Source organism: Lepidochelys olivacea (genome assembly GCF_965140295.1).
Source record: "Lepidochelys olivacea isolate rLepOli2 genome assembly, chromosome: 7".
In the NCBI taxonomy this organism is placed as follows: Eukaryota; Metazoa; Chordata; order Testudines; family Cheloniidae; genus Lepidochelys; species Lepidochelys olivacea.
This window is the reverse complement of record NC_140417.1, coordinates 81713582-81728524: the sequence shown is the minus strand read 5'-3', so window position 1 is coordinate 81728524 and position 14943 is coordinate 81713582. Positions and strand designations below refer to the sequence as shown.

Genomic DNA, 14943 nt, shown 5'->3' with positions numbered 1-14943 from the left:
GGCTTTTGTAAAAGACCTCACTGCAGGCTTCATAGATGTGGCTGACACTGCAGCCGGGTCTGTTTCCATCGCAGTTGTGACAAGGCTAACTTGCTGGGTTCAGTTGTCTGGGTTTCCACAGGAGGTACAATCAACCATGAAGGATTTACTTTTCAGTGGCCAGAAGCTTTTCATAGATTCCACAGACAACTCACTTCACACCCTAAAAGACTCTAGGGCAACGCTTAGGTATTTAGGAGTATATGCATCTGCTGATAAGAGAGAATGTAGCATGTCTCAAAGATCCCACCCTGTTCAGTTTTCTATCTCCCGCAGAACACTGGAACCAACAGCTAAGAGGTATAGGTTTTCAAAGAAAAGGCCTGTAACTACCTTGACTGCATCAGCTGAGCCTTTGGCATTGTCCAAACATCATTTTTGATGGTTTGGTCTAGAGTCCAGACCACCCAATGACCAGATTTTATCAGCTGCATTACACATACGCCCCTTCCTCAATTTGGACACCGTCTCTCTATATTTTGTCAAGCCTGGGAGGCTATAACATTGGACAAATGGGTATTGGAGGCGATTACTTTGGGTTCTACAATCCAATTTACCTCCACCCTGCCCCTTCAACCACTTACCCCATTATGATTAATTCTTACACAGGAAATGTCATCACTTCTAAATCTAGGAGACATAGAACCAGTCTCACAAGGGAAAAGGGTTCTATTTAAGATACTTTTTGATACCCAAGAAAAATGGATCTCAGACAACTGGACAAGGATGTCAGACAATTAAAATTCAAGATGGTGTCCCTAGCAGATTTAATTCCCTCCCTGGAATTGGGATTGGTTTGCGACCCTCGACTTCAGAGGTGCCTACTTCCATGTAATAATTCATCTTTCCCACAAAAGAGTTCTACAATTCACTTTCAGTCATAATTGTTACCAATACCAACTCCTACCCTTCGGTCTGTCTTCAGCCTCTAGGGAATTCTCAAAAATTATGGCAGTTGTAGATGCCTACCTCTCTTGTCTAGGAAGAACTGTTATTCTACCTCAGCAACTGGCTCCTCAAAGGTTAGTCGTATCCAGAGATATGGTCAGCAGTGCAAACAACAATTTCAGCATTCTGAAGTCTAGGCCTGCAAATAAATCTCGAGAAATTAATTTTCTCAGTAATTTCTCTTCATAAGAGAACTTCCAGATTTAATAATGTGCAGATCTTATCTCCCTCTCACCTGGTTTCTTGCTCTAAGGAATCTTATACAAAGAGTGCAGCTCAGCCTTCAAGTTCCAGTAAGGACATGTGTGCAACTGCTGGGACACCTGGTGGCTTGCATTTTGTGACATAAAACACCAGGTTATATCTTCAGTGTCTCCAGGGATAGCTCAGGCCTGTTTCTGTACCCCGCAAACATGGTTTGAAGAAGCAGGTATCTGTACCTAGATAGATCCTACAGTCACTCACCTGGTGGCTGAATCCTTCCAAAGTTTGTGCAGGAATCCTGTTCAGTCAGAAACACCTTACAGTTATATTAACATTGGATGCTTCCCTCTTGGGATGGGGAGCACATTTGGGTCCTCACGCAGTCCAAGGCAAATGGCCACAAAAGGAACAGCACTTGCACATCCACCTGTTTGAATTAAGGGCGATCAGAAATGCTTACTTCCAATTTTTTCCCTGCTCAGAAACAAGTCCATCAAGAGATCTTGACAGACAGCATAGCATGCATGAACTGTATCAATCATCAAATCAGAGCATTTTCCCCCTCACTCTGGGCCAAAGCGATAAAGCTTTGGAACTGGTGCATCACCAGTTGGATAGTCATCTTGACTTCTTACCTCCTGAGGATACAAAATACCATGGTGGACGACCTGAGCAGATGTTTCGCCCTAAATTTTGAAGGGGAGTTGGACTCTGGAGTCCTCAGCAAAATATTCCTAGCTTGGGGATTTCCAGAGGTTGACTTTTTTACCACAGCAGCCAAAACAAAGAGCAAGGAATTCTATTCCAGAGGAGGATTCAGTCCCCAATCTCAAGGGGACTCTTTCCTTGTTACATGGACCAAAGATCTTTTTTATGCGTATCCAACTCCATTGCTCTTAAGGATCCTTATCAAGATCAGACAGGACCAAGCCAAAGTCATTCTGCTGCACAAACTTGGCCAAGCCAAGTTTGATTCCCCTACCTCATCAAACTCATCTCTTGCCCTCTGTGGCAGCTCCTGATCATATCTTGATGGTTGTCTCAGGATCCAGGTCAGATGCTTCGCCCTAATCTGAACATCCCACAACTGCAAGCTTGGTTCCTCAGTAGTTTTCAGGACAAGAGATCACATGTCCATTGGAAAACAAAGATACCATTAAATAGCAGAAAGGAATCTACTAGACACACTTTCCTTCAGAAATGGAGAAGATACTATCTGTGGCGTAACTGGCATCATTTTCCTCCGACCCACTCCTCTTTCTTCAATCCTGGAGTTAGAACTCATGGAAAGGCCTGAACTTTTTTTATCAAGCTTCATTCAGTGGCAGTGACAGCTTTACATGTGGTAGGTTTCTCATTATTCACTCATCTGACCACAACAAGATTCCTAAAAGGACTTATACATTTTTTTCTCAGATTAGAGCCCCTATGCCGCTTGTGGGATCTCAACCTGGTTCTTAACTGCCTCATGAAACAACCCTTTGTGCTTGCTGCTACATCTCTCTTTGAAGACTGCCTTCTTGGTGGCCATTACCTCTGCTCAGAGGTTGGGGAGATGGGGATTCTAATGGCAGATCCTTCTTTTACTGTCTTTTCTAAGGAGAATGTATCTATACAGCCTCATCCAAAGTTCTTATATAAGGTGTCCTCTGGGTTTCATATCAACCAAGCTACTCACCCTCCAGGTTTTTTTCTGAAGCTGCATCAGCTTACAAAGTAGTCTGTCTTTCAACACTGGACTTTGAGGGTGTAAGCCTTTTCTTTGAACAGGTCTAGGCCAGTCAGGAAGACCCCTTAGATTCCTTTTGTTTTTGTTTCAAATTGATCTAAGGAAGTGCCTGTTTCCACTCAGGGATTTTTTAAATGGATCTCTGAATGTATTATTGCCTGTTATGATTTTACTCAAAATACACTTCCCCTAAGAGTGACTGTACACTCTACTAGATCACAATCTACAACTGTAGCCATACTCAAAGATATTCCTGTTGCTAAAATTTGCAGGACTGCAACAATGTCCTTGGTGCACACATTTTCTGACCACTGTGCCCTAATTCATGCTGCAAGATCAGATGTGTCAGTAGGTAACACAATTATTTCTTCGGTGGTGGACTCTGTTCTGAAACTCCCACCTCCTTAAAGGGTTACTGCTAGGGAGTCATCTAAAGCGATGCACCAACAGGGATGCTACTCAAAGAAGGAGCAGAGGTTATTCACTTTGTGCAATAACTAGAGTTCTTTGAGATGTGTCCCCCTGTGTGTGCACTCCCCTTTGCTTCAGAGTTGCCTCTGTGGGTTTTGCAGTAGAGAAGGAACTGAGGGCAGTTCACCTGCGCAGCCCTACATAGCTTCAGTATGGGGCATGAGGATGTGTATGGTGCATGTGTGGGCTACATAGACACTGCTATCAAACATCTCTGATTGAAGGCATGGGTGCATACGCACCTAAAGTGGATCACCCACAGGGACACGCATCTCAAAGAACTCCAGTTACTGCACAAGGTGAGTAACCTGTCCTCCTCCTTCCACTCTTTATTCCTCTTGTTTATTTAGCCTGTGTGACATTACCCAGCGTACAATCTGGACTGTTGAACAGCTGGGTTCCCTCAAATTTCCAAGTTGGGGTGCCTTTTACAATGCTTCGCTGTAACAGCAACCACTCGTGGTCCTGCTCTCTCACACCCTCTAACATGTAAAATTGCTCCCAGTTGAATTATACAAATGCTTTGGCCACTCACTCATGAATTACATACAGGGCAACACCACCAACTTCCCAGTCCCAGACCTTCCCCCAGAAACGTGCGTCTTGTATTTCCCAGCTTTCTACTGGACAATGCAAGCTCATATAAGGTCAGTGCTATTATCTCAAGTGGAGGTTCCCAACACTTCAATACAAACACACACTGGTTTAGATAAAACAAGTTTATTAACTACAGAAAGATAGATTTTAAGTTATTGCAAGTAATGAGGCATAAAAGTCAGAACTGGTTACAAAAAAGAAAAGGTAAAATGCAAACTAATACCGAATTTAACAAGTTAAGTGTGTTTTAAAAGCAAAAAGGGTTTTCTCACCATATGCTTACAGCAATCTGGCTGGATTGCTTCAGCCAGGACCTCCCCCCATTCAATGATTCTTCCTTTGTTTTTCAAACATTGTTGATGTCATGAGTAGAGATGAGGGGAGAGATAATTTGTGTTGTGTGTCTCCTCTGTTCTTATATCATTCTCCCCTCCTTGAGGATTATTTCCAGCTGGGGTTTAGGTGACAGTCTGTTTATACAGGAACCACAGTTGACCCCTGCTGTCGATATGTAAAGTTCTTGCTTACACCCTTCTTCATGCTGAAGAATGGCCACTTAACTAGGTGATAGTTTATGATAATCCATTTGATTATGCTGATACCTGGTTGGGGTATCTGTGTCATCACCAGCTTTTCTAACCTTGGAACATGTCAGAACAATGTTATACAGTAAACTCTTACAACTTTACATACAACGTTACCACACATATTTTACCAGGACAATAATGATCAGCAGATTGAGTTTTTAAATGATACCTCACAAGGCATATTTTGTACAAAATTTATCGTAGTTTTGTAAAAAGGGTAACGTTGGGTACAGACTGTCACAGCCTATGCAAGTTCTTTTGGGGCAGGATCCATCTCTTATGTCTCTCATCTGTTTATACAGTGCCTCATATACTGGAACACTGATCTCAGTTGGCACAATGAGGATACAACTCCAGATGTTACTGTAATATAAACAAAGAACAGTGCTTCTGTTGAGCACTCCTGTCCCCAAGAGCCCCAAAGGTTGGATGTGTCACAAATATTTTGTGTTCTCTGAAAAAACTTTTCCTCTCCTCCCCTCCCCGCCCCTCCAGGGACAGGTTTGGCTGAAAGACAAAGAAGCTACACACTGCAAGTTATGTGAAAAGGAATTTTCTCTTTCCAAAAGAAAGGTAAGATTGGGTAGAGATCTAGATCAATTCCCAATCTTTAAATGTCATATATAAAGAACATTCAATTTACTACTCTTAGAGGTACAGCAGAGACTCTCACACATGAATTAATAGAGTTATTTTAGGGACATTTCCTAAAATGCTTAATTTGAACTTCTCCATCTGTGTTTGTTGTGTACATACACACATGGGCCCTGATTCTACAAGGTGCTCCATGTGGGCAGACCCCTATGCCTGCACAGAGCCCCACTCATGACCTCAGGGGTTTGTCCATACAGTGCACCTTGTAGGATCAGACCCTTAAGTAACTTTTGAAGTGCACTGAGATCTGTTATTGTCTCAAGTAAATTATTACAGTTGGTGATATTGTATTTAAAAAGTGTTTGCAATGCATATTTATACAAGAGACTAAGAAAATATGAATTAATATCCTGAGTTTTAAAACAGCTTGTAGAAGGTTGTATTTGTGCATGTGCTTTAACTGCTTCTGAAATTAAATTATCTCAACCAATTTTAATTTTTTATTTTAATCCCTTTAGCTACTAGAGATTCTGGACAGATCATTTCATTTTCAAATCAAACCCATATTGACTTCTACAAATGTAATTCAAGACATTTTTAGCATGTTATTTTACAGCGTACATGATGCTGCATGCATAGGTCTTGAAAAGCAAAATCAAGCCCCAGTTAGTGGTAACGTTATTTATAGTGCATTTTCATTTGATTTTGGTAATTTCAGTTATACTTTACTTAGGTCAGAAATAGGAGGTTCATAGATTGGTAGCTTGTCTAGAAAAGCATTACAGATTGGGGCTTTTCATGTGTTGTCCTGTCATCTTTAAAAAACAGCCATCACACTTCTTACCTAGAACTTAAAAGTTTAATTTCAAAAAGTTCTGTTTCCATATTTATTATAACAGCTGATTATCAAATGTATAACAAACTTTGTGTGCAATTTAAAATATCCTTTTGTTTCTCCATCTTTATTTAGCATCATTGTAGAAACTGTGGTGAAATTTTCTGCAACACCTGTTCTGACAATGAACTGCCTTTACCATCCTCACCAAAGCCTGTACGGGTCTGTGATTCCTGCCATGCGTTTCTTATACAGAGATGCTCTTCTAACATGCCATAAGATTCCTCTCCAAAATATTTATGAACTGTTGCTATTTAACATAGTACATAAAAAGATATAATGTAAAGTATTAACATGTATATTCCTGGAATACAAGTAAGCAGTGTAGATTTGGATTTTCAAAATATACTAAGGCCTGGTCTACACTACAGTTAGGTTGATGTAAGCCACCTTGTGTTTTCCTAGTTGTGCATGTGTCGATGCTTAGTCTCCTACTGATGTAAGCGGCCTGTTATGCTGACATAGTTAACACTACCTTCCCAAGCAGCGTTGAGCCATGGTCGATGCATCATGAGTGAAGATTCTGCGTTGCCCATGTCAACTCGAACAGTCCTCCAGCAGCTGTCCCATAATCCTCAACACTGACTGCTCTGGTTTGTTGTGTAGATGTGGCCTAAGGGAGTTAGGTATCCAGCTCCCATTGAAACTTAATGAGAAACAGGTGTCTAGCACCCTTGCGCTCCTTTACAGATCCCAGCCTTTAATATTTGATTCTGTTTGTTACACCCAACAGGCAGCAAAGGAATTAAAGGTTTTATATAGTTTTAATGGAGAGAGTATTTCATATTCAAGTTTTTCTTCAACAGAGTTCATGTAATGGTATTTAAAGGACATTGAACAAAAGTTTGACAGGAACCTATTTCCTTTTCTACCCAAACACAGACAGTGGGAATTCGAATAGATGTGCAGGGTAATTCAAAATAATACATTACAAATTAAGCAATTTTGTAAAACATATTAAATCAATCTTGTTTAATTAAGCATAAGTATTTACACAGTTAATATTTCCCTTATTTTTAGTTATCTACTTATTTTTTAAAAACTGGTCTGTTATTTTAGGAGAAAATACACTCTTATAATAGCCGAAATTACTCTCAGATATATGCAAACAACTTCCATTGATGTCAACAGAAGTTCCACATGCATATCTGAGGATAAAACTTTAAATTTAGATAACTCATAACTGTATGTTATGTATTTACCGTATTACTTTAGAGAAAAATCACTGCTTCACACTCAAAACACTGTTTCATTTTAGTGCCTGTTTTTTAATACTTTTGATCTTCAGATTTCTGAGATAAGTGGGAATATGTTAATTACATTGAAAAGCCATCTTTAGACGGAAATGATTCCATAAATGTAAATTAAATATGTTTTGTGCTTTTTTTAGGTCATATTCCAACTGAGGCACTACACTAAATTTTTTCTTTTCATAATGTTTACAGAATATAAGAATGTTTGTTTTATTTACTTTTAATTATTCAGTGGCGAAAAAAGGAAAAATCCAATTTTTTTTAGCAGTATTCAATCTGCTTTTTAACATTTCATCCCCTAGTTTACATTATAATACTTTATTTAGAGGCTTAATATTGAGTTAGTGCATAAACATCCTTCTGTTCTTGCTACCAACTGCAGAATATGTGTACATCAAGATAAAATGCTTTAAAAGCTAAATATTTCAATTAAATATACACTAATCCTGGTCTAACTGCAAATTTCAATAGTGAGTTAGGAAAATGTTTTAGCCAATCAACCTCCAGGAGTGATTCCATTTAGTTTAAAAATATTAAATGAAGGAGCAACTGAATTATGAAGCTATAACTCTTTTATATTAAAGGTTTTAAAACCCAGTATTACTACTTGTTTAAAAGAAGCCTATCTAAATAAATGAGAGAGAATAGAGTTGTAAGTCTATGTCTACACTACTGTGGGATTGACGGTGCTGTGATCGATGCACCAGGGGGCTATTTAGTTCATCTAGTGGAGACCTGCTAAATCAACAGCAGAGTGCTCTCTGGTCGACTCTGGTACTCCACCGGGAACAAGAGGAGTAAGATAAGTCGACGGGAGTGCATCTCCTGTCGACACATGCGGTGTAGACACTGCAGTAAGTCGACCTAGGCAACGTCGACTCTAGCTACGTTATTCACGTAGCTGGAATAGCGTAACCTAGACGACTTACTGCAGTAGTGTAGACATAGCCTAATACTAAGTAGGATGTGCCTTGTGTTAATAGGTTGATCAACTGTTGTTTTAGCTGCCATCTGGCAGTGACGACTATAATTAGGTTGCAAAACGTCTGTTCTAACTCCCTGTTTTCACTGGTTGTAACTTTTCCATACTCACCTTTTGCATTAAAATTTTCCAGACTTGGTATCTGCTTAAAATGAATTTTGTTATGGAAACTTTTTGAGCAGAAACAGTTTGGCCTGTTTTCACTATGAGGATAGTGGAGGTGGGGAAATATTTTTTCAATTTAGAAGAAAAATTGCAAGGTTTTTTCAGGTGAGAAAGGTGAAATATGGAAAGGAAATAGTCATCACTGAAGCTGTGCACAAGATTGTTCTGGAGCAAAATGGGTTTGATTTGACCAAATGAGTGTTTGAAAAATCACTAACCCCTTCCTTTAGACTTAGGCATTCTCCACTGGGGGAAGGCTCTGGCTGATGAGATGCTGTGCTCCTGAGCAGCTTAAGAACTTCACCAGCCCAGAGCTTTGTGTAGCTGCAGTGTTAATAGGGTGCAGAAGAGAGGGCTTCTGTTCCCTCTGAGGGGTTTGACCAGTGTTTTGTTTAGGCAAGCTGACCTGGACTGCATGCACAACGCTCCTTACACTGCAGTTCTACTTAGACAAGTAGCTCCGTAAAAATGGTATGTAATTAGTCTGTGTCAATGCATACAAACAAAGGGGAGAGTTAGGGTTGAGTGTGAACCCTTAACTTTGTCATATCCTGATATTTGTTTGAGTGCTTAACCATGGGACCTTAATGCTTTTTTCTATGCTTTGTGGCTGAGCACTAAGACCCTTCCCTTGATTTTTCAGAACTTCAAATTTGATCATTAGAAACTTCTTTGAATCTAATAGAGAAGTTTCTGCTCTGATCTTACTTAAGGTAGAGTGGATATCTTGAGTTCTGTGAAAACAGAGTCCATTCTGGGAGCAAAATAAAGAGGTGAGATCTGAACTGTGTCAACATTTTTAAATTTACAAGACCCATTTCTAGACAGAAAAATGTACTGCATTGTCCAGGTTTGGATTAGTACATTTGCACTGATAGTAAAGTATTTGTACAGTGGAAATTCTTAGAGGAGTATTGTTTTGGTATTAAGAGGAGCAGCCCTAAACTGTGGATTTATTGATATTCATCAGAATATTTCTTTTAAAAAATTGGTCTCTCTTTGTTACGAAGAGAGTCTTTACAGTCAATAGGCCAAATTCTCCAGCACATTATAGCCTTTTGCATCAGCCTACCAATGCCAAGGGTCAAAAAAAACATACAGCCAGTATAATGAGCTATATGACAGTCCTCAACCTAGGGAGTGTGACCAAAGCACCTTAACTCTGTCATTCACTGGCTGCCTGAACAGCCCATGGGCTTTGCTCTCACCTACACCAAGGTGAAGGGTATACTACATCAAACACAGATCTAGCACTGGGATCAGGGAGCTCTTAATAGTTCTTGCTGACACCGCTCCTTAGCTTTGTCTGTCATCTATTAGGCATAGCTGAGAATCTGGCTCTAGTACCTGATATGAACTCCTACTGAAACCTCCCCCAGGAGAGTTATGGACTTCTGTTAATGCCTTAATGGGTTGTTTACATCAATCCTAACTGCAAACACTTTGGATGCCACATGCACAGATAAACTCTTCATGTCTCAGTGATGTACAGTACCAAAGAGACAAAATGGACTTGTTTAGGTGCAGATTCTGCACCTGTGGGTGTATAGAGCACTCTAAGTGGCTCCACTGCACGTGGAGGGGGAGAAGAATCGATGAGGGTTAGGAATGAGAGGAAGTCCGACAGTGTGGTGTTGAGGCAAGTGATTGCGACTGCACTGAACTATTGGCTAGGTCCCAGTAAAGAGAGATGCAACAATTACTGTGCTTACAGCAGCCTGCAGGCGGTTCTAGCAAAAGCTGTTTGTGCTCTGCAGTAAGCTAAATTCTGTAGAAAAATTCCTGTATTCAGTGACACTTTGTTGTGGTAGAGGAAATTTTGTGGTAGGTGTCTTAAAAGTAAAAAATTGAGGTTTTTATTTAAATATGAAAATGAACAGTATAACCAGTAGCCTGTTTATTTTAAAATTATTTCTTAAGTTTCCCTTCACTTTGAGTTATTGATATGCCAAAATATTTTTGCACTGACCACATAACTGTATTGTAGATGTTGTCCAGAGCAAAGCTGGAGATTTTGCCAGCTACTTAAGAAACACTTGGGCCTTTTAGCACCTGGGTGGGTGTGGGAGACTGTCTGAGATTGTTCAAAGAACATTTGCAAATGTTTCTTCTCAGTGATCAGCAATTTAAATGTCAACAATGTGAAATATTTGTCATCTCTAGGTTTCAGAGCCATGTAAATGAATAGGAAAGTTCACATCTCAAAGTTGTTTCAGGCTGTGCAAAAGCAGGTAGATATCACTACATCAGTTACACTTGTGCTGCATTTTCAAGTTCTTCGCAACTGTAAGTGTTAGAATATTTATTAAAGATGTGTAATTGTATGGCAAAGTCATGAACTACATGGGGCCACAAAGCTGTTCTGCTCCTTGGTGAGAGGGGAAGATTCTCCCTTCCTATCACCTTGCAAACCTGCAGAACTTGGGCTTTGTGAGTGAGAGGGTTTGAGTCAGTATGACATGACGTGATAAATCCTGCCCCTTTTAAAAATGGATATTGCATGGCAACTGTCTGCTGCTAGAACACGTGTACCTATTCCTGTAGTGTTTGATGTCAGTTATATAACAATACACCCAGCAATTATTACATGTGATAACATCTCTATAAGTTTCAGAGTAGCAGCCATGTTAGTCTGTATTTGCAAAAAGAAAAGGAGGACTTGTGGCACCTTAGAGACTAATAAATTTATTTGAACATAAGCTTTCGTGGGCTAAAGCCCACTTCATCAGATGCATTCAGTAGAAAATACAGTGGGGAGATTTATATACACAGAGAACATGAAACAATGGGTGTTACCATACACACTGTAAGGAGAGTGATCACTTAAGGTGAGGTATTACCAGCAAAGGGGGGGGGGGGGGCTTTTGTAGTGATAATCAAGGTGGGCCATTTCCAGCAGTTAACAAGAACATCTGAGGAACAGTGGGGGGTGGGGGGGAATAAACATGGGGAAATAGTTTTACTTTGTGTAATGACCCATCCACTCCCAGTCTCTATTCAAGCCTAAGTTAATTGTATCCAGTTTGCAAATTAATTCCAATTCAGCAGTCTCTCCTTGGAGTCTGTTTTTGAAGTTTTTTTTATTTCCCCATGTTTATTTCCCTCCCCCCCCCCCCCCCCCCCGGTTCATCAGACGTTCTTGTCAACTGCTGGAAATGGCCCACCTTGATTATCACTACAAAAGGTCGTCCTACACGTCCTGTGTCGTGTCGTCCCCCCCGCCCCCCGTAATAGCTTACCTTAAGTGATCACTCTCCTTACAGTGTGTATGATAACACCCATTGTTTCGTGTTCTCTATGTATATAAATCTCCCCACTGTATTTTCCACTGAATGCATCCGATGAAGTGAGCAGTAGCTCACGAAAGCTTATGCTCAAATAAATTTTAGTCTCCAAGGTGCCAAATGATCTCTATAAATTGCATTTAGCATACACCTCACCTGAACTCTGCTCCGTACCCCATTTCTACTGGGACTACTAACAGTCCAAACTTTTGTCCACTGTTTGAAAAAGAAAACCCACTCTGCCAGAATAAAACTTCCTTCTTCCACATGAATGCCTCAATCCTCCAATAAGCATTGCACACTAAATTCATTATGGGATTGGGCTCCAACTGCAGAATTTACTCCTAAATCTGCATGTCTCTTGTGTTAATCCTATCAAATAGGGTCTATTCTCCAAGTCCTCTCTCTCCAAAGGGCTCAGTTCAGTGTCATCTCCTTTATCACACCACATGCTGGCATGTCTTCTTTTATGACCTCCCACCACTTCTTGGGTCAGCCTCTCTTTTTCCCTTGATCTGTTGGACTCACATAGTTGTGAGGACTGCATTGTACATGGCCAAGCCATCTGAGCCTGCATGCCCTCATTTTTTTAAATCTATCAGTGTTACTGTGAACATGTCTCTAACAACACATTCCTCACCAGGTCTTTCTTGCTTACACCACTCATCCATCTCAGATTTGCATTTATGTGGAACAGAGCTGTTGCTCAACACTCAAGTGTCATACATTAAAACAATGAACCACTGTTGTATAGACTTCTCTTTTAAGTTTACTGGTAACTTCCTGTCTCTTTCCATTTGACCCAGGAGTTTATTCTAGTTCTAATTTTGTCCTTATTTCTCCCAAATCTGCACTGGTCAATGGAAAACCCGAATAGTTATCAGCCTAATTATTTCCTTTATCCACAGATTTGGATTGCTCCTATTATAGGAGCCAAGATGGTTTTGAAACAATTCCATTTTTTAACTCAGCTTCATAAATCATTCTTGCACATAAAATGCTTAGCTGTAGCCTTTGAGAGTAGTCATGCAATTAATGTTCTACTGATGATACCAAGAATTTAATTGTAAGTGCTTTTGTAAAGAATTTTTTTAAAAATTGAGATTTTTGTAAATTAAAATAATGCAAATGTTTGTAAACATGTAATTTGTTTGAAAAAATAAAATGTGATGTAACCAAACTGCACCTAAGCTGCTATTTATGTGTTTTGAACACTTGACAGTTTCCACTATTAAAATACTTTGTCTTAATATTGCTTCACAAAATGGGCTAAATGCTGCTCACTTTATTCCTGATGTACTACCCAGCAGTGGGACTGTGTGAATAAAGTGAGCAGGATTTGGCCTAGTATGTATTTGCACTGGTTTAGTAGTACCCCAGCTTTCCATGACATCTGATCTTGAAAGCTGGAGAAATACACTCCTTTAGCTGACACTATGAGAGCTAGGGCCTACGACGTCCAAATTCATGTGCTGATCATCAGAGCCCTGGGCACATGGGACCCTAGGAACGAGCCAGTGCTGAGAGAATGTGGTCCGTCAACACTATGCTCAGCTGATGTGGCAACTCATGGGTTCGGACACCATCAAGTGGTCAAGGGACATCTACATAAAACACATCACCAGACAGCGGCAATACCAGGAGGGAGAGCTGAAGTGCTGATGAGAAGCAGTCAGGAAAGTAACATACTTTCCTCATGGACTGTCTTTTTCTCTAAATGGACAACCTATGCTAAATTCTCAATTACTGAGGGACAATCTTCACTCATTGATATATTTTGCTTTCCACCACCAACTCTGTATAACTTTTTTTTTCCATGAGTAATATACTGAAATGCATAGATGCTAGATATCTAAACATAATCTTAAATTCATTCACCTCAATTTGGGTTATTGCTGATTATGCACTATGTGTATCTTCTGACTTTAAAAACAAACTTTGTATTTGTGTATAACCCAACCACTATACCCAGATGTACAGACACTCTTTTCTTAACCACTACCCTCTTTGTTGCTGAACCCATCCTGCCCTGATTTTGGACTATGCTAAAATAGCATGTGGATAACACCATCTCTAACATTAGAAATCCAACTTAATAGGCTTATTTGGTCCTACTTGAGGGCAGGGGGCTGCACTTGATGACTTATTGAGATTCCCTTCCAGCCCTACATTTTTGTGATGCTCTTTTCTGGCTGGCTTTGAATAAAGAGCAATTACTTACCTTGTAAAGTAACTGGTTCTGCAAGATATTTTTGCCTCTGTGTAACCCCACGGCTAGGGGCTTTTGACCAAAAAGTTATAGAATAACTTTTTCCTTCTCCCTTTTACTAAACATTTTACTACCAACTAAAACTAGCTAAGGCTGGAGAGCTGCTGTCCATGTTTATAGCCATCTGTACTTGTGTGCAATCAATCAGGTTACTTGCCAGCGCTCAGCCTTTCTGTTTGATCTTACCTGGTTTACTAACTTCATAGGTTAGCTTCTGCTGTGAGGCTTATCATGGAAGAGGTGGTATAGCTTTTCTATTTGAAATCCCTTAGAGCAGAAGTCTCAAACTCACAGCCAACAAACTTCCCCAATGTGGCCTGCAGGGCTCCAGCCGTTTTGGGGCTGGTTCTTTTGGACCCACCTGCTGCCCCCAGGTGCTCCCCTGCCAGTGCAGCAGAGCTGAGCTATGTCTACATGCACATTCCAGTGGCTGCTGGCCCCTCCCTGTGCTGTGGGGTAGGGCTGTGCCCCTATGGCCAATGGGATGCTGCGGGGGCAGTGCCTGGGGGCACCACACCCCTGCACCTGCTCCCCATACCCCTGCACCCCTTCCCAGAGCCTGCACCTCAGACCCCCTCCCTCCCTCAAACTTCCTCCCAGAGTTTTGGGGGGGCAGGTTCTGGGCAGCATGAGTGACATCATTGGACCACTAGGAGGATTTGAGGACTGGCACTGGCCCGAAGGTAAACTGAGTGTGAGACCCCTGCCTTAGAGGGATAGAGCATCTGATCTTGGGAATGCACACCTGATGATGGGACTGTAATCACAGGTACAGACTTCCCCTCACAGTACACTTCCAGATTAAAAAGGGGAACATAGCTGCTCCCTGAGCCTCATCTCCAGCTCTTCTAAACTTCCTTGTTCCTGTAGGCCTAGGAGAAACATAACTATAAAGCTGCAATAAGAACATGAGGTGCTGTTTTGCA

The 14943-nt window shown here is 40.7% G+C and overlaps 1 protein-coding gene across 1 annotated transcript in view; it reads left to right on the top strand.

Moving 5' to 3' along the window:
• The window catches only part of RUFY2 (RUN and FYVE domain containing 2), a 60132-nt gene extending 52737 nt beyond the window's left edge, over positions 1 to 7395 (top strand). Inside the window, exons 17-18 of the mRNA XM_084633258.1 lie at positions 5071 to 5148; positions 6140 to 7395. Of these exons, the coding sequence (XP_084489384.1) occupies positions 5071 to 5148; positions 6140 to 6283 (222 nt within the window). The 3' untranslated portion in view covers positions 6284 to 7395. The remainder of the gene's footprint in view (positions 1 to 5070; positions 5149 to 6139) is intronic.
• Positions 7396 to 14943: the final 7548 nt, after the last annotated feature.